Source organism: Gopherus flavomarginatus, chromosome 1 (assembly GCF_025201925.1).
Source record: "Gopherus flavomarginatus isolate rGopFla2 chromosome 1, rGopFla2.mat.asm, whole genome shotgun sequence".
In the NCBI taxonomy this organism is placed as follows: Eukaryota; Metazoa; Chordata; order Testudines; family Testudinidae; genus Gopherus; species Gopherus flavomarginatus.
Genome location: NC_066617.1, coordinates 256,714,113 through 256,732,553, shown reverse-complemented (window position 1 = coordinate 256,732,553; position 18,441 = coordinate 256,714,113). Strand labels below are relative to the sequence as shown.

The following is an 18,441-nucleotide window of genomic DNA, read 5'->3' as shown; positions in this document are numbered from 1 at the left end:
GTATTCTTTGTGCCAAGTTAAAAGTATGTGTTTATCATTCCAAACACACAGTAACATTTTATGTTGGGTAATATTTTTTCATTTTCTAAAAAACATTTTTTTTATTTAAAGATCATGTATATTTCTTTACTTCATAGACCATTAGACATTTTTCATACCCTACCAGACAGCTTAATTTCCTGTTGACCTTAAGTGATGGGCCAAGACCCTGAAATTCCTTACCACATTTCCCAGAACAGCAGAATAACATTAGTCATTTTTCAGCTGTGGAGTGAATTTGTCAGACTAGGTCTTTGATGATTATATTACCCCCATGCCTCCACAAACACAGACTAGCCATACAGAACCTTTAGATTTAGAGGAATTAACTCACTAATACTTGCCTTTTACTCCACAAGGTAAATGTGAAGAATCAGAGTATTCCTAGCTTCAGGCTTAGTTCCCACTGTTTCTGTCTCTGCCTAGAGTCAAAAGAAGCTTGCAGGATTGGTATTTTGCCCCAGTTTGTGACCTGATTTTTCATTCTGAAAACATAGCACATGTATTGCCTCACAGCTGAATTTAAAAAAAAAATACTATTTTTTTTTGTAATCAACCATAGAAACTTGGTAGGGAAGAGAACCTATTAAGTTATCCATCTCTCTGTCATTGCTAATTGTTTTCTACAATAGATTTAAGGGTTGTGTCTCGTAACAATGATGATTTACAGTTTTTTCCAGATGATGGATTCTAGCTAGCAGAATCATATGATGCATGTTGTCCTGCCAGGCTGCAAAAAATATGCATACTCCCTATGCAGTTTCACCAAGGGGAAGGCATTCTGCAGTACTGTTTGCCATCTGCCCTAGAGTCTCCATTGGGACAATGTAGCTTTAAATACTAATCAAGGCTCTACGGAAATCTCACTGATGGAGGCTGCCTGAGAGAGGCACTCATTTGATGAATCTCCTAGATGACCTTCCTACACTGGGGGTTGCACTATCCAGCTCCAGACTCCATAATGGAAAAGGGGTTGTGAGTGACTTGCGTCACTTTGACTCACTCCTGGCAGACATTCTGCTCCAAGTTCACGCGAGGGGAACCTATTGACCAAATCTGACCCTGTGCATATCATAGAACATTTTGTCTTTATACAGGTTAATAAACCAGTCAGTGGGGCTTTGAAAATTCCTTCAAGTCCTATGCAAAAATATATACTAAATACATTTTTCAAAATGCCAGAAATGTACTTGGGGATTGTTGACATTACAGAACATAAAAGTGGCTCTGTGGATTATTTTTTAATGAATGGGAAATTCAATGAAACTAAGTGAGTGCTCTTCTTACTATGACTAGGTCAAGACATGGCTGAAACTTCACAAGGTAATCAGGGAAATTTATGGCAATTTTGTTACTATTGCAGGTGCTGGCATGACCTCTGGTGTTTCAGCCATTTTCCCAAGTACCTCTGGCACAAACACACTCTCACCTTTTCAGCATGCACACAAAGGTAAGAAAAGCTTCCCTACTTTTATTCAGCAGCTATTTCTTCAGAATACAGTATCAGCTGGTATAACATTCTATTGAGCTGAAAACACGTCCTGTAAAATTTACTTTGCACTATTTTCCCACATTTGAAGAATCATTAAAAATAATAATAATTTACAATGATTTCTTATTCCTGGATCAATCAATATTATTACTTCAGTGGAGAGGGACTTCAACTGAGTTGTACTGATTTATGCCAGCAATTAATTTAGCTCATTATTTCTAGCAACAAGGAAATGTCATTATGCCCTAGCAGAGACTGGCCAGAGATGTGAAAATTTAATGTAACTATGTGGCCGTCTCTTTGTGGACTAAATAAACAGTTCTACAATATTATTTTTGGTTTGTCAAAAATAGATGAAAATAAGAACGCTGCATACATAGTGGGAGGGAAAAACAACTAATAAAAAATTACCAAAGCTGACCATTGTGTGTCTGGTTTTGTGATGTTTCCAGACATTTTATTCTCATTTTTAATTCAGCTTCCCACACGCTTTGAAGTATTTATCATTTTCTATAACCTTACATGGCTTTTTAGATCCTAGCTTATTGCCTCTGATTTTCATCTCTGATCTTACCTACCTTATTTTAAATTCATCTTCTGTCAATGCTACGTGCGAAATCTGTGTTAGAAAAGCAAGTATAACAATTCTTTTGCAGATTGTGGCTTGCACTTCTCCTTTTTCTTACCTCTCTTTTGAGGGCATTAAAAACCCCTTGAAGCAAAATGACATCAACATGATCAAACAGTCTTTCTGAAGCATGGAAACTATATGTTAAAATATTCAGATACTCTTTCTGAAGTAAGGACGGATGCAGTTACCCCTATGATAAATTTATTTCATGAATGAGCTCCAGACATTGTGAGACAGCATAGAAGTCAACTTTAAAGTTATTTATTATCATTATTGGCTTTCAGTTCTTCTCTCTGATATTACACACACAATATTTTGGCTTGAGCGCAAGATCATGTGTCTTTGAATCCCTTTCCCGCTTCACTGCTGAGGGAGCATTTACTTTTCATGGCACTGTTTATCTGAGGAATAATGAATCTCTTTGACGTTGGTTCTTTAAAAGTTCTTTGCTGATGCCTCATTTTCATCCTGATTTTATTAACTTATTTCTATTCAGATATAAATGTTAGACTTGTTTGAGAATTCCAGTCAGGTTATCGAGTGTACCATACCACAGAGGATAATCTAGTGAATGCGAATTATGCGTTATTCAGTTCTGCTAATTCAATTTACTTTCAGTTTTATTTCATTTTTCAGCATTCAGTAGCATTGATCATAGTATTCTTTGATGTGCTTACTGTCTGTTGTTGGGCTGTCAGAAACTGCTTTGGCTTGAATCCTACTGAAGGAAGCGGTCAGCCACAATTGCCATAGGTCAGTTTAGACCTTAGTCTGCTTCTTTGTGCCTTGCCTGAGGGATTAGTGGTAGGAACAATGCTCTTCTGAATGTGTACATTACCATTGGGTGTTATTTTTTAGGGACTATACTGTATATTTTCATTGTTGGGCAGACACTGTCCAGACCTTGCTCATGCTTCCAGCCAGTTGTCAGGCTGCTAACATGATATCCAGTTACAGATGTCACATTGTTTTATAAAATTATCCAACTAAAGCTGATTGCTAGCAGGTTTTAGCTGGTTGTTATGAGCACTTAGCCTAACGGTTCATTTTGGCAATATTTACTGAGCCTATCTCCTTAGCATAAAGACACTAGGTGCTAGAATGACTTATTTGTCAATAGCCCTATACTCAGATTTCATAACTAGAACAGCCTTGTACTTTCTTCCAGATGTTGCTCTGATAAGAAACAATTAGAATCATTTATCAATTATTCCATTTTTCAAAACGTACGACTGTAATTCCTTCTTCATGGGCGGTCCCAAAGATATATTGTCTAGACAACAGCAGCTCCTATTCTGATGATTGAATTTTTCCTTGTTTTAAGATCCTTTTTTTGGCTTCCCATCACATTTTTAATAATTTTAAAGTTTTATAATTTATTTTTAAGCAGTGGTTTCATCCCAGAAAAGCATCTGTAAAAATGGCATCAGACAGGTTTTATAATCCATACAAACCAACACAAATCGAACTAAACACATTAGAGTTTTCACCTGCACTTTTGATAAATCTTTCAACAGAAGAATTTTAAACATGTTCACACTGATGGAACAGTACCAGCTATACACCCACTTTGTATGTTGGTGTAGGTCTATGAAAAGAAATTACACATTTGGTTGTTTTACTGACTTGTTTCATTGTTCTATAAAGGAAAGCTAAATAACTGATTTTACAATTAAGAGAATGTCCAATTTTCACTCAGGGTTGAGAGCTGACAGCTGTTCACAGTTACACACAATTAACTGCAATACCACATGTTATGATACAGAGGAACACCACTTTCTGTCTTAGAAAAAGCCAAATCCTATCTTTAGATGTGCGCACACAAAGAGCCCACTGAAGCCAGTTGTGAGTGCAACCATGGGCAAAACTGGGCCTACAAGCCTGTTATAATTTTCAGCCGACATAAATTTCAGCGTACTGTTTTCACCTGTTAGTAACAATGACAAACCTCATTCTTTCAGGAGCAGAATGACAGTGGGAGAAAAGCAAATTACCAAAGAAATTTCATCCGCATATTTTATTTTCAAAACTTTTTTTTTACAATAAGCAAAGCATAAGCAAAGCATTATCAAAATTTAATGAAAGTTTGTGTATATAATTTATAAAAACTGAAATATGAAAGAGGTCAAATTTTGGTAGCTCATATTTCTTCATATTGAAACATTGAAAATTTCACAAGATATTTGGAAGAGCATAATATATTTTCCTCTTCATACATAATTTCTTTTAATATTAGAGGACATTATAGCTTCTTTCATCTCTGCAGGACTACATGGTCTTGTATTTGTTGCCATTATTAAGAACTATTGTAGAACAAACTACATTGATTTGTAAAATTCTGTATATTGGTTGGCTTTTGAAGCATAAGAGCAAAGTTCTGCAGTGTTTCATCTGGCAAACTCCAGTTCAAATAAATTAATCAAGTTTTAAGAAAATAAAGAAATGAACTAGGGATTAAGTTTAGTGCAGATCTCAAGCTGATCAACATTCTTTGTTTTCAGTAATGGCTCCTTTACAATAAACTATTTCTTTGTGTCTCCAGCAGATCTTTCAGGACAAGGGCATCTGGCTACTGCTCTAATAATTGCCATGTCTACTATATTCATAATGGCTATTGCCATTGTCTTGATCATCATGTTTTACATTGTGAAAACAAAACCTTCTGGTCAAGGTAATTGTGTGGCGTAAGAAATTCCAGTCGCAAAATGCTATCTCCAGACAACTGCTGAGAATGACTATTAATAAGTTACATTCTTTATATTCTAGCCTGTTGCACGAGCCATTCAGTAAAAACAGTCGAAGCCCAAGCCAATATGCAAGAAGAGAAGACAGATGTACAAGGTTTGAGCTGTTTTATAGTTTCCATTTTCTCCACACCAGATAACACAGGGCTTAAACTCCCATAATCCATCTTCCTGTGCAATTCCCCTTTGTAAGCGTTTAAACTCCAATTCCATTTAGTAAAGGAATATGCAAAAAAAGTTTCTGTACCACCAAAATTGCACTTAATCCTGTGCTAGAAATTAAAAGTGTAGAACAATTCAGGGAGATTTAAGTTTGTAGTAAGACTGCCAGCTGACGAAGCTAGTGAGGCAAAACACAGATTTGCAATCTCTCTGCCAATTGAATATCTTTATTTTTTGATCTGCAGAAAATGTTGTGATTTTCTCAGAGAAAGAGGAGTTTGAAAAACTGACAGCAACTCCAGTTAAGACTGTTAAAAGGTATGTGAAAAAAAACCATGATTTTAGCTTGGTTAAGGTGGAAAAGGACCATAACTATTTCCAGATACTTGAGGCAAAGGAATTATTTAGACTGGCACAAGGGAATACAACAAGAAAAAAGGAGATGCAATTAAGACAAAGGGAAAATAGGCTAAAAGCTTCCTGATGGAGAGATCTGATAGAATGAGGAACATTCTGCCAAGGGAAGTGCCAGAAGCCCCATTGCTTGAGTTTTTTAAAGCTAGACCTGGGAGTTGAAAATGTACTAACAAATCTTGCAGCAGCAGGGGAAAGACTAGATGACTTAAGTATTTTCAATCTCTAACTTCTACAATAGGATGGCAGATGCTAGCTGGGGGGAGGGCTGATCATTCCTTCATCCCATCTCCCTACGGGGCTCTGTTGTCTTTCCTGACAGCTTCATTTTGGCAGTGTGTGCCAGAAGTGTGGTTTTCAGGTATGTGCTCTTCATTAATCTTCTCCCTGTTGCATATCAGCCAGCATGGGAGAACATATTTCCTGCTCCACACATCAAAAAAGCACTTTATCCCTAACTTTATTGCTCAGCTTCTAGATGGCACAAAGTCACACAGGTTAGTAGCCTTTACATTATTGATGGGTTGATATTGCCTATGGTCTCTTAAACCATAGTAACCTGGGTCAAATTTTTGTGCTCCCTAAGGGCTGCTACAGTATTAGAATTAGCAGAGCGAGAATCACCATTAGAAATGTCATTTGGTCTGGAGGCTCTCAGAGCACACAAGGAACAATAGCAGGGACCACAACAGCATTCACAAGTTATTAAGCTTCCTGGTATTAAAAACCTTACTACACAGATAATCAATGCCACCGTTACAGATATATAAATGAACATGTAGCAATACCAAAAGGTGTCCAGCATAAATGCTCTCATACTCACATCTCCAAGGGTACCACCAAGCTAGGTGGATCTCTCAGTAAATGGTCATTTGTGGAGGGTCTCTTGATGGATTCTTCCTCCCTGTTCATGCTGATGAACTCCTTCTATGCTGAGTTACACTCACACTCATAACCCCTATACATATGCATGAAAGTTCCAACTCCTTTGTTCTTATCAGGACTTCCAAACCCCATAAAATTTGGGGTGCCCCGCTTTTCAAAGGCTAGTCTCTTAGTTCCCCTTATTTGCATTAGCATTTACATCAACAAGGCCCCATGGCAACCTGCAGTTGCTGCAGAATTGTCTATGCTGTTACGATTGGGTGCCTTGCAGTCCTGAAAGGTACATTGCGGCATATTTCCCCAAACATCACTCATTGTCACATTCTTTATAGTAAACTTGTAACATTACTGGTACAGGATTATTCCTGGGTCACTGGCTTATGTCAACCCTTCTTTTAGGCCTAAGGCCTAAGGCCTAATGCAGCTAACCTAAAATCGTACCAGCCGCAGCCTGTAGGGCCTGCATTACAGCCTCACTTTGCTTACCTACCTAATACACACTGTTTCTCATAAATGTTTGTCAACCTTCTACCCTTATAATACTACCCTTCTTATTCCTATACTATGCCTAAATCTATTTATCACGCATTGATTACATCTCTATTGCTGTGGTTAATTCAGAACACAATTAAATGATTATATGAAATAATTGGCTACAGCTCCATTCGCCTTTAGGATTCTCTGAGCTCTCCCTGGCTGCTGAGCCCAGCTAGATGACACAAGGAGCTTGGTACCACACCACAAAGGCTACGTCTACACTACAAAGCTAGGAGGTGATTCCCAGCTTGCCAACACATAGTCATAATAGGGGAATGAGAAGAGAGTATAAATGCCACAATATCATGGGCAGCCTGGGTACGTGCTGCCACTGCCCAGGCTACCACGGCTACACTATTATTTATATTCATGCTAGCTGTCATCAGGCTAGCACAAGAACATGAATGCAAGCTTGGAATCACACTCCTAGCTCAGAGTGTAGACAAAGGTAAAGTCAGGAAGAGCTAGAATTTGGCCCTGAGTAAAGAAACATATTTTTAAAAAACCCTTTATAAGGTCTCCTTCTTGTTCTCACACAGGTATTCATGACTGTGTAACTTAAATAGAGACAGTTGCACATACGTCTTCAAATGCAGGATCAAGCTTTAATTATATGATCCCTCAGGATAGACATTTTTTAAATAAAAAAATTATTCCATTGCCTCTAAGATAGAAGAAAAGACAGAACTGGATTCATACTATCAAAGGCTGCATTGCCATAACCTTACCCATAATTTTTCAGTGAAAATGATGCATCTTCTGAGAATGAACGACTTTTAAGCCGAAGCATGGACAGTGATGAAGAAGCTGCTGTTGATAAACAAGGGACCCCAGACCTGTGCTTATTATCTTTAGTTCATCTCACCAAGGACAAATCTTCTACAAATAACAAATCAGCTGGGGTAAGGCTTTTTTCAAAACTGAAAATGGAGAAGTATTTTGATAGTTTTTTTTTAAATACATGCACAAATCATCACCACAATAAAACAATGAATCACAATGCAGATCAAACTAATCTACAGGAAATTTTTGCAAGGTAATAAGAAATTGTCTGACAATCTCATATATAAAGACAGCATATAATATTCCTTCAACATGCCAAAAATGCTGTGTGTGTGCATATAAAATGCACTGTTAATGGCTGAGAAATTAAGCACCCAAAAGTCAGGAAATTCAAAAGGAAGTTTCCTACAGCAATATTAACTCTGCTCTTTTGAACACTGTACATTTTATGGTATATATTTTAACAAAAAAATCAATAATACAGTAAGGCATGCATTTAAACCAGCAAATCAAGAAAGAAAATTTGAGTCTTGGTTTTTCTGTTTAAATGCATGCCTTACTGTATTATTGACTTTTTGTTAAAATTTATACCATAAAATGTACAGTGTTCAAAAGAGCACCATTCATGTTGCTGTAGGAACATGACAATATGGACAATGGGCTAGCCTAGTGTTATAGTGGGAACCTTAACTTCTGAATTTCCTGACTTATGTGCTTAAGCACAACATGCTCATTTCTACACCTTCATGTTTCATTAATATTATTTTTCGTACTTAGTTTTCCTGTTTATTTTTCAAAGATACAAGAATCACATTGAAGGTGGCGCCAATATTGCAAGAACCACACCTGCGCCATCTCACTGGTTGGTTTCTCTACTTGTAGCATACATTCCTTCCAGCTGGCTGGCTCCCTCACAGTGAATTTAAAGGCAGCTAAGGGTATATAAAGACATACATAAGGTGCTTCAGCACATACCAAACTTTCTAACCCATGTTAACATTAAAGCATACTTAAAAAGAAAATGCACATATTCATACGGATATGTTTTATACTTTCATAGCTTTAAAAATACTATACCAACCACAATGAAATCAGTCAGGCCAAGATAGAAGTTTGTAGCATCAACCATTTTTGGTTATCCAAGACTGAAAAAGAAACTTAAAAAAAAAAACTTTGAAAAGTATCTTTTCACACTTGCATAGTTGGCTGAGATGATTTAGCTCAAAACTTTCCAAAATAGCTCATTTTGCCACTGAGACCAGACATGGGACATTTTAGCCCCATGGGAGATCCTCATAACTTTCTAAAAGCAAAGCTAAAAGCAGCTGAAAAATATCATTAACCCTATGTATGAATTTTTGTTATCTGTCCTTAGGTATTTCTAGTGCACACATCATCAGACTCTAGGCACCATTGTCTAGCTATACTTCACATTGAGTTGAAATCTGGTACACAGGTTCTCAGACCAAGTGGCAATGTCATAAGAAAAGGCTCTAAAGACTGTATATACAGTAGATACAGCCTCAGAAGCTTTTCTTTGGCTTGTAATCTTGTCTAAAACATAGATAGATCCCTTATCCTAGACCTCTTCCCTGGAATACAGTTATGATGACTTGAGACCTCTTAACAAGTATAAAACAAGGTCTTTGATGGAAATACAATTTGTGCTGAGACTCTCAGCTTCCATGCCTCGGATTTTAGGACCAAACCAGGTTCCATTCCTTGGAAGAGCAATAAAATACTTGGGGGGTGCAGATGAAATAGTATTTATAAGATAGATCATGGAGCTCAATGGGTGTTGAGTGAGGATACGGACAGCTAGAGAGAAAGGTAGAAAAATATAGAGAATTATATAAAGCTAGATTTGGCAGGCTCTTTGCCTTACTCTGGACTGTTCCTTCCTGTTTTAAAAAAATATTATGCAATGAGTTACCACACAGAGGAGCCAAGATCAAAACACAAATGTAGTCATTTGCTTGTGGGCTAAGCACAGTGCAGAATCAGCAACCTCAGCCTTTGGAAAAGAAGACAGCCTCTGGCATCCCTCTCGCTGAACTTGGGAGGGAGGTGTTAGTTAGTTAGTCTCTTTCTGCCCCAGAGACAATCAGCACAGAAGGGAGGATCCCGAATGGAGAGAGAAAATGGGGGATCCAAGATGCTTTAAGAGGAACTCTAAAAATCCCTTATGAAAAAAGAAAGTGAGTTCCTGATATATTAATAAAACGGCTACTCCAAATGCACAACAGTTACTGCACTTAGAAAACCCCAAACTTGCAAGTTTTTATTATGAGATAAATAACACCAAGAATATGTAAAATACATTCAATAGCTGTCTTCCCATCTCATTATGTTCAAAATACCTGCAGACCTAATGTGTCTACACGACAGGTCAAATGAGCAGCGGTCCACTGGGAGTCCACGACCACAGGCATAGAAATCCAACTGGTTGATGTACCTGGGCTTTTATAGGCCAGTGAAAACAAACCAGACAAGATCGTCCCAGAAACCCAGAAGCTCAAGCAGGCTTTTCTCAGGGTGTTTTCTAAATACATTTTTGACAACTGGTGAGTTTGTGAACCAAGTGCTTGAGTCCCATGATAAAGAGAATTTTTCTAATAGCTTGCTCCTAGCTAGAGCTGGCTTGAAGACAACAATTCTGTATTCTGACAACTTTCAAGGTTTTACAATTGTTTTCATTTGGCATTGGAACAAAAACAAAACCTTTTCAATGTTTGTGCAAAATAGAACTGTGTTAAAACATCTGGTTTCAGATTGAAACGGTCAGGTCAATTCATGTCTCTCTCATCAGAAGTGATCAGAGAGCCCTAGACCCCAGAAACCGTTTTTGTCTAAATCAAGATGTCTCTGCTTCAGCTTTGACAAAAGAGCATATTTTGGCCAAAAAAAAAATACATTTAATTGAAAATGTTCCAACTGGCATAATGGATCCCTAATGCCAACCAGCAACAATTCCTGCAAGTAGAGAATTAATTCATCACAGCTGGTCCAATCCTGTGTACCTAACAATTTGGGGCCCACAGCTATAGTATTTAGTTTACTCTCTCCCTTGGGCAGGCTCTATAAAGGGAAATTAAATACTAAAACACTTAAAGCAGAAAGTTCATTAATCCAAATTACATGACACTGGGATCCAGATAAAGTGAGATCTCAGACAGTGGAAAGTGAAAGCCGAAAAATATTTTTACTCTTAACTCATTTACACTTATCCTACTCATCTATGACTCTTCAGAAGAGATCCTTGGAGGCTTCCTGTGCTAAGGCAGTGTGTTGAGCATCTTCGAAGAGGAGCCTCTAGAGAGCACATCAAGAGGTTGCATTGTGTGTCTGGTGCCTCTGTTTGCCTAGTAATTATCTCCTCATGCGACTGAAGAAATAACAAGATACTAGTCTTTAAAATATGTTTTGTTGCTGCTCCCTTTAGATTCAAAGTCGAAGGAAAAAGATACTTGATGTGTATGCCAACGTATGTGGTGTTGCCGAAGGTGAGTGTGAACAAAATACTGTGACAGACCCAGACCAGTGGGGTACAGGAGTCTGGTAGAGGGCAAATATACTGGTCACTGGATGAGTAGTTTTCTGTTCCCTGACCAGAGCAGGGGCTGCACTAGAGTAATCAGGAACCTGCTAGACCAATTCAGGCAGACAGGCTGATTAGAACACCTGCAGCCAATCAAGGCAGGCTAATCAGGGCACCTAGGTTTAAAAAAGAGCTCACTCCAGTCAGGGATGGGGGAGCCAGAGAAGAGGAAGTGCATGTGAGGAGCTGGGAGCAAGAGGCACAAGGAGCTGAGAGTGAGAGGGTGTGCTGCTGGAGGACTAAGGAGTACAAGCGTTATCAGACACCAGAAGGAAGGTCCTGTGGTGAGAATAAAGAAGGTGTTTGGAGGAGGCCATGGGGAAGTAACACAGGGAGTTGCAGCTGTCATGCAGCTGTTATAGGAGGTACTATAGACAGCTGCAATCCACAGAGCCCTGGGCTGGAACCCGGAGTAGAGGGTGGGCCCAGGGTTCCCCCCAAACCTCTCAACTCCTGATCAGACACAGGAGGAGTTGACCCAGACTGTGAGGAAGATCACTGAGGTGAGCAAATCTGCCAATAAGCGCAGGACCCACCAAGGTAGAGGAGGAACTTTGTCACAATACATATAAACTGACTGTATAGAATTAGATCTTAACTACTGGCTATGGAATGTATTTCCTTTTGCCTTCATAACTGTCAAAAAACGGTCTACAAAGAGATAATCCAAATTTGGGGTAAATTATAAATTGTATAATTTGTATTAGTTATTTAAGTAAATTGGATGAACATAAACTGATTAAAATATGTTCTGATAAGTTTAAAATTAAGATTTGGGAAGGATCAGATTTGTATTTCAGCTCTCAACTCCTTCAAGCCCTACTCCGCTCTGCCACCACATCCTGAAAACAGAAGTTTCCAAGTTGGACAGTTTTTAAGGGTTTAATTTGATTTAGCACCTGATTACCTGTGTTACCTAGGCACAGTGGACATGGATTCATTTCACTGCATCAAAGAGTACATAATCTTATTTAATTCTCTCTTTTTCTGTGTGTTCTATGGCTCAGTGCAATCCCAGCTCCCACAAGACCACTGGTATTAAATTTGAAATGGAAAAAGCTCTATCAGTCTCCAAATCAATTAAAGAGGGGTAAATACAAAAGTCAGAATCATAGAAGTGTAGGACTGGAAGGGACCTTGACAGGTCATCTAGTCCAGTGCCCTGCACTTGTGGCAGGACTATGTAATAACTAGACCAATTCTGATAAGTGTTTGTCTAACCACTTTTCAGGAATGACGGAGATTCCACAATCTCCCAAGGCAATTTGTTCCAGTGCTTAATTACCTTGACAGGTGGGACATTTTTCCTAATGTCCAACCTAAACCTCCCTTGCTGTAATTTAAGCTCATTGCCTCTTCTCCTACCCTCAGAAGTTAAGGAGCACAATCTTTTTCCCTCCTCCTTGTAACAACTTTTATGTACTTGAAAACTGTTACGTCCCTCATCAGGCCTCTCTTCTCCAGACTAAACAAATCCAATGTTTTCAATCTTCCCTCAAAGGTCTGGTTTTCTAGATCTTTAATAACTTTTGTTGCTGTTCTCTGGACTTTCTCCAATTTGTCCACATCTTTCCTCAGACGTGGCACCCAGAACTGGACACAATACTCCAGCTGAGGTCTTGTCAAGCACAGAGTAGAATGGAAGAATTACTTCTCATGTCTTGCTTACAACACTCCTGCTAATACATCCCAGAATGATGTTCGCTTTTTTTTTTTTTTTTTTTTTTGGTAGTGTTACACTGCTGTCTCATATTTAGCTTGTGATCCACTATGACCCCCAGATCCCTTTCTGCAGTACTCTTTCCTAGGCAGTCATTTCCCATTTTGTATGTGTAAGTGATTGTTCCTTCCTAAAAGGAGTACTTTGCATTTGTCCTTATTGAAGTTCATCCTATTTACTTCAGACCATTTCTCCAGTTTGTCCAGATCATTTTGAATTATAACCCTATCCTGCAAAGCACTTCAATTCCTCCCAGCATGATATCGTCCAAAAACTTTATAAGTGTATTCTCTATGTCATTATCTAAATCATTGATGAAGATATTGAACAGAATCAGACCCAGAATTGATCCCTACAGGACCCCACTTGATATGCCCTTCCAGCTTGACTGTGAACCACTGATAACTACTCTCTGGGAACGGTTTTCCAACCAGTTCTGCACCCACCTTATAGTAGCTCAATCTAGGTTGCATTTCCCTAGTTTGTTTATAAGACACTCATGCAAGACAGTATCAAAAACCTTACTACAGTCAAGATATATCACATCTACCATCCACAAGGCTTGTTACTCTTCCTAAAAAAGCTATTAGATTGGTTTGGCACAATTTGTTCTTGACAACTCCATGCTGTTACTTATCACCTTATTATCTTCTAGGTGTTCAGAAATTGATGCTTAATTATTTGTTGCTGATACTGTCTCCTGTACTACATCTAGTATTATGGAGAAACTGTCTAGCAAAGAGCATCCATTCAACCACATGATCAGTGCTAATATTGACGAAGATCTCCTATGGAGGTACTTCAACAATAAAACTCTTGCAGGAATTTATATGCATGGAGGCAGTAGGCATCATGATACCACCTGTGCTCATCTCATCCCTGCAAGACCATCTTCCAGTTACGGAGACAGAGAGAGTCTCAGTCAGGGGAGAGTCAAACACTGAGCCATCCGTGGGAGGAGATTATTGTCTGCAAAGTACACTCTGTGCCATTAAATAACTGAATTTTGTACCATTTGAAAACTGGTGGCTGCTGGCCAGTTTGCAAAGCCAAAATGAAACTCTTGTACTAAACATACTTAGCTACATCTATTGAAGTGCTCACTAGGGATACATGTACAATATATTCCCTGGGATAGCTACTTCAGGATTAGCTGAGAAAGGGATACAGTAGTAAAGCCATACACAACTCAGTTAAGAATTCTATAGGATGAGAGATTAATAAGACTGGGATTTTTCAGTTTAGAAAAGAGATGTCTAAGGGGGGATATGATTGAGGTCTATAAAATCATGACTGGTATGAAGAAAGTAAATAAGGATGTGTTATTTACTCCTCATAACACAAGAACTAGGGGTCACTAAATGAAATTAATAGACAGTAGGTTTAAAACAAACAAAAGGAAGTATTTCTTCACACAACGTACAGTCAACCTGTGGAACTCTTTGCCAGAGGATGTTCTGAAGGCCAAGACTATAACAGAGTTCAAAGAAAAACTGGATAAGTTCATGGAGGATAGGTCCATCAATGGCTATTAGTCTGGATGGGCAGGGATGCAAAACCATGCTCTGAAGTGTCCCAAGCCTTTGTTTGCTGGGATCTGTGAATGGATCACTTGATGATTACCGGTGCTGTTCATTCCCTCTGAAGCCCCTGGCATTGGCCATGTCAGAAGACAGGATACTGGGCTAGATGGATGATTGGTCTGACCCAATATGGCTGTTCTTATGTTCTATGTTCTTATCTTAATTATTTCCCACCCAAATTCACACATGCATTCTTCTCTTATCCTTTTCTCTTATCCTGTCTCCTGTTTCAGTTTTTTCTCTCTTTCAAGACTTTTTCAATTTTATACTGTCATTTGGGGCTATTAATTTAGGCCTACTCATGTCAAAATACTCATGTGAGAGTGACCCAAAGAGTTGAGTACCAGGCAGTGTGTTACTCTCATGATTTTTTGGGGTGTACTTATTATTTAATATTTTAGGATTATGCTAATAATAATATTATAGTACTGAACAAGGGAACATTTCTAGTAGTCATCAAGATCTGTATATAGAACTTCTGACTCTAAGAATTTTAACTTCATAGGTCTCAGTCCCACAGAGCTGCCATTTGATTGCCTGGAGAAGACCAGCAGGATGCTCAGCTCAACGTACAACTCAGAAAAAGCTATTGTGAAAACATGGCGCCACCTTGCTGAGAGCTTTGGCCTAAAGAGGGATGAAATAGGCGGTATGACAGATGGCATGCAACTCTTCGACCGCATCAGCACAGCCGGCTACAGTATCCCAGAACTTCTAACCAAACTAGTGCAAATTGAACGGTTAGATGCTGTTGAGTCTTTGTGCGCAGATATTTTGGAGTGGGCACAAGTGATGCCTTCATCTGAACCAGTGGTTACATCCTGATGTGAGCATCATTTCCAAAGGATGTGCAAGAACATTGATCCCAAGAGCAATGGTTCAAAGACATGGGGCAGAGACTTAAAAGAATCGGTGGTTTTCTCATATACTACTCACATTGACTCCAAAGAGTAAAGTGAGGCAAGACTTGCAACTGAATTTATCATCAACAAAATAAACAAGGGCAAAAATTCTTCTGAGAAGCTCAACATGAAATATTTAATTAAACAGAATGGCTTTTGTTAAACAGTTACTGATAGTAAGTGGACACTAATATCCATTTTCCACAAAATTTACAAGTATAGGTACAGGTCAATCTGTGGCTTTGAAGAAAGCCCATTTAATTACTGTCTAAGGATAGTTCTATCACCTTGGGCTCTGTTCAATAATTTAAAATCTACAGTTAGATACAGTACCATGGAATACAGATAAAGCTTACATATTTCTACCAGCTCTAACACATGTAATTGTAACCAGTTTCATTCCTTATATACATACTACAGATTTGTTGAATCGAGAAGTGCTTAGATTAATTTATTATACTGTATGAAAAAAGTTACTAATGGAGTCTACATGATCCAAGTGCTTCAAATGACTGTATATACTGGTAAGAAAGATGGCAGTGATTGCTCTTCAGTTAAAAGGACAATATTTTTTCTATTCTCTGTATTTTTAACCAACCCTTGTCTATTGCATTACAAGACATTTTGCTTTTTCAGTATTAATGACGTCTATGCTTCATAAGTTGTATTCCAAATAGAGGCATTCCAAACAAAAATGGTGCATACTCTAGAACTGCAGAAGACTAAGAGAACAAAAAAGGTAGATTCAGTAAAACACTTGAAAAAGAAGAAAATGTAGCAAATCAAGTGGTGGTTGAAAAGCTGTGCTCTTGTAAAAATATGATATGAACATGAACACAGAGATCACAGGATTAAACAAACCATGGAAGCTTTATTTTGAGGTTGTCTATAGCAGCAACCTATCAACTTATTTGTTTAAAAGTTAACAAATCTCTATTTTTCTTGCTATAATGGGTTTTTTAAACCTATAATTGCAGAGGCCAGAAGCCAGTAGCTGATAACAACCCAGTTGGTTAATTTACAGTTCAGTTCATTGCTCAATAGTGTGGTGACAGATTTCAGTGAGAGTTATTACTAAATGAAAACAAATTCCATGACTTACAAAGCAATACTTTTTTAATTACAAATTGCATGACTGAGCTAATATGTTATAAAAATATCAGTCATATCCTTGAAACTAACAACCAGTTTTCCACCAGTGAGCATACAGAACTTATATATGACAGGGCTATAATTATGTGCTGAATGTTTAATATCACCATTTAGCTTCTAATTTGCTGATCTTTTCAGTACTTATTTCATGTAGTCTGGGAGCTACTTAATTTAATTATCCTTTGAGTTTCTCTTTGAAATCTTCTTTTCCAACTTTTTCTATGGAAATTATAAAAATGCTTCTCTTAATTAGTTTGCAAATGCCAAATTTAATCATAATTCTGTCCTTAAAGGAAGTTTGCTGCTTCCTTAAAAAAAATACTTGCACATTTAAAAAATAGAGACAACAAAACCCCAATTCACTTCAGTGGGGCAGGATTTCAGGCAAGATCTGAATTCTGCAGTTTGAGCCCGTCCCTAATAAAAAGGAAAGTTGCTATTTTTCTTATGCCACTATATAACTACAGTGTTGTCCTACAACGATAGGACTGGTCTGACATTTATTGTTTCATTTAACATTAACATCTTGTGTGCTTACATAAAGACAGACAGTGATCGTTTCTTTATTGAGCCTTCAGGAACATTAAGCCCTTGAAATTAATGTGCCAATGTGCACAGAGACTATTTAACATTATTTTATTTAGTATAGAGAGAATTTTTTATTGTGTGATACAAAAGATGTACAGGGATAAAACAGAATGCTTCTGTGTATCTTGCCTAAAGGCGTCATTTCTAATAATTTGGTTTAATGCTGTACATATAACTTATTATATTGTATAATACAAATAAACATCTATACTAATAAAATAAAGATACTGAACATTAATATTAGTCATGTCTTCATTTAAATTGCTTATTGATCCAGAAATCTGTAATTAAATCAATCACTCAAGGCTAGCAGGCACTTTATATTCCTGTGGAACAGACTGCCTGCACAACATACACGGACGATTTGAAGTAGGGAAGGAAAGGCATTTGGGATCCTAAATTCAGGCTCTTTTTATATATTATATAAATATATCAATTATTATATATTTATATAATATATAAAAAGAGCCTGAATCTATATCTTGGTTTTGGTCTACACTTTGTGTACCAGACATAAGGAATGGTGTGAAAAAAGCATGAAGTCACACATGGGGGGGAACAAAGGAGGTAATACACTTTTACTATCAACTTGTGTGTCTGGAAAAATCAGGTATCCCAGACATTCCATTTAGCCAAGTTTTAAAAATAAATAGTTTTTAATCCACATTTTAGACAGAATTTTGTTTCTACCGGGTGACAGAAATCAAACCCAAATACTCAACAAACCCATTGATAATTAGCCAACACTTTTCCATAACAGAGAGGAGGGGAGCACCAGAGGCCATCCTGGAAAGCAGATATATTCTAATTTTTTCAATCAAAAGGCTCAGCTATGTTTTTTTAGAAATATTTCTATCACTGGATGAGTGACAGATTCTAGTGCATTCTCTGACTTATATTTTAGGGAGGGAAATTGCCCAAGGCACGATATTGATATTGCTACTGCCTGTGTTTTAAATGCACTCTGGATCAAGGCTCCCACATTTCCCTGTGAACGAACTCTAGCCAGATGCTATTTTATCTATGAAGCCACTATATACAGATTAATTAATACAAGAGTATCACTGAGAACAAATGTCACAGAATTGAGATATAGGCAATACAACTACAATAAACACCTGTACAAACAGCAAAAGAGCAGTAAAATTATTTCTTAAAAATTAAATGGTATCTAGAAAAAGACCATGTTTATGTATATCTATAGTTTTAAA

The 18,441-nt window shown here is 37.7% G+C and overlaps 1 protein-coding gene across 1 annotated transcript in view; it reads left to right on the top strand.

Annotated features, from left to right (window-relative positions):
- The window catches only part of EDAR (ectodysplasin A receptor), a 42,285-nt gene extending 26,738 nt beyond the window's left edge, over window positions 1–15,547 (top strand). Inside the window, exons 5-11 of the mRNA XM_050922389.1 lie at window positions 1,403–1,489; window positions 4,708–4,833; window positions 4,929–5,003; window positions 5,314–5,386; window positions 7,647–7,806; window positions 11,130–11,190; window positions 15,094–15,547. Coding sequence (XP_050778346.1) covers window positions 1,403–1,489; window positions 4,708–4,833; window positions 4,929–5,003; window positions 5,314–5,386; window positions 7,647–7,806; window positions 11,130–11,190; window positions 15,094–15,413 — 902 coding nt within the window. The 3' untranslated portion in view covers window positions 15,414–15,547. The remainder of the gene's footprint in view (window positions 1–1,402; window positions 1,490–4,707; window positions 4,834–4,928; window positions 5,004–5,313; window positions 5,387–7,646; window positions 7,807–11,129; window positions 11,191–15,093) is intronic.
- Window positions 15,548–18,441: the final 2,894 nt, after the last annotated feature.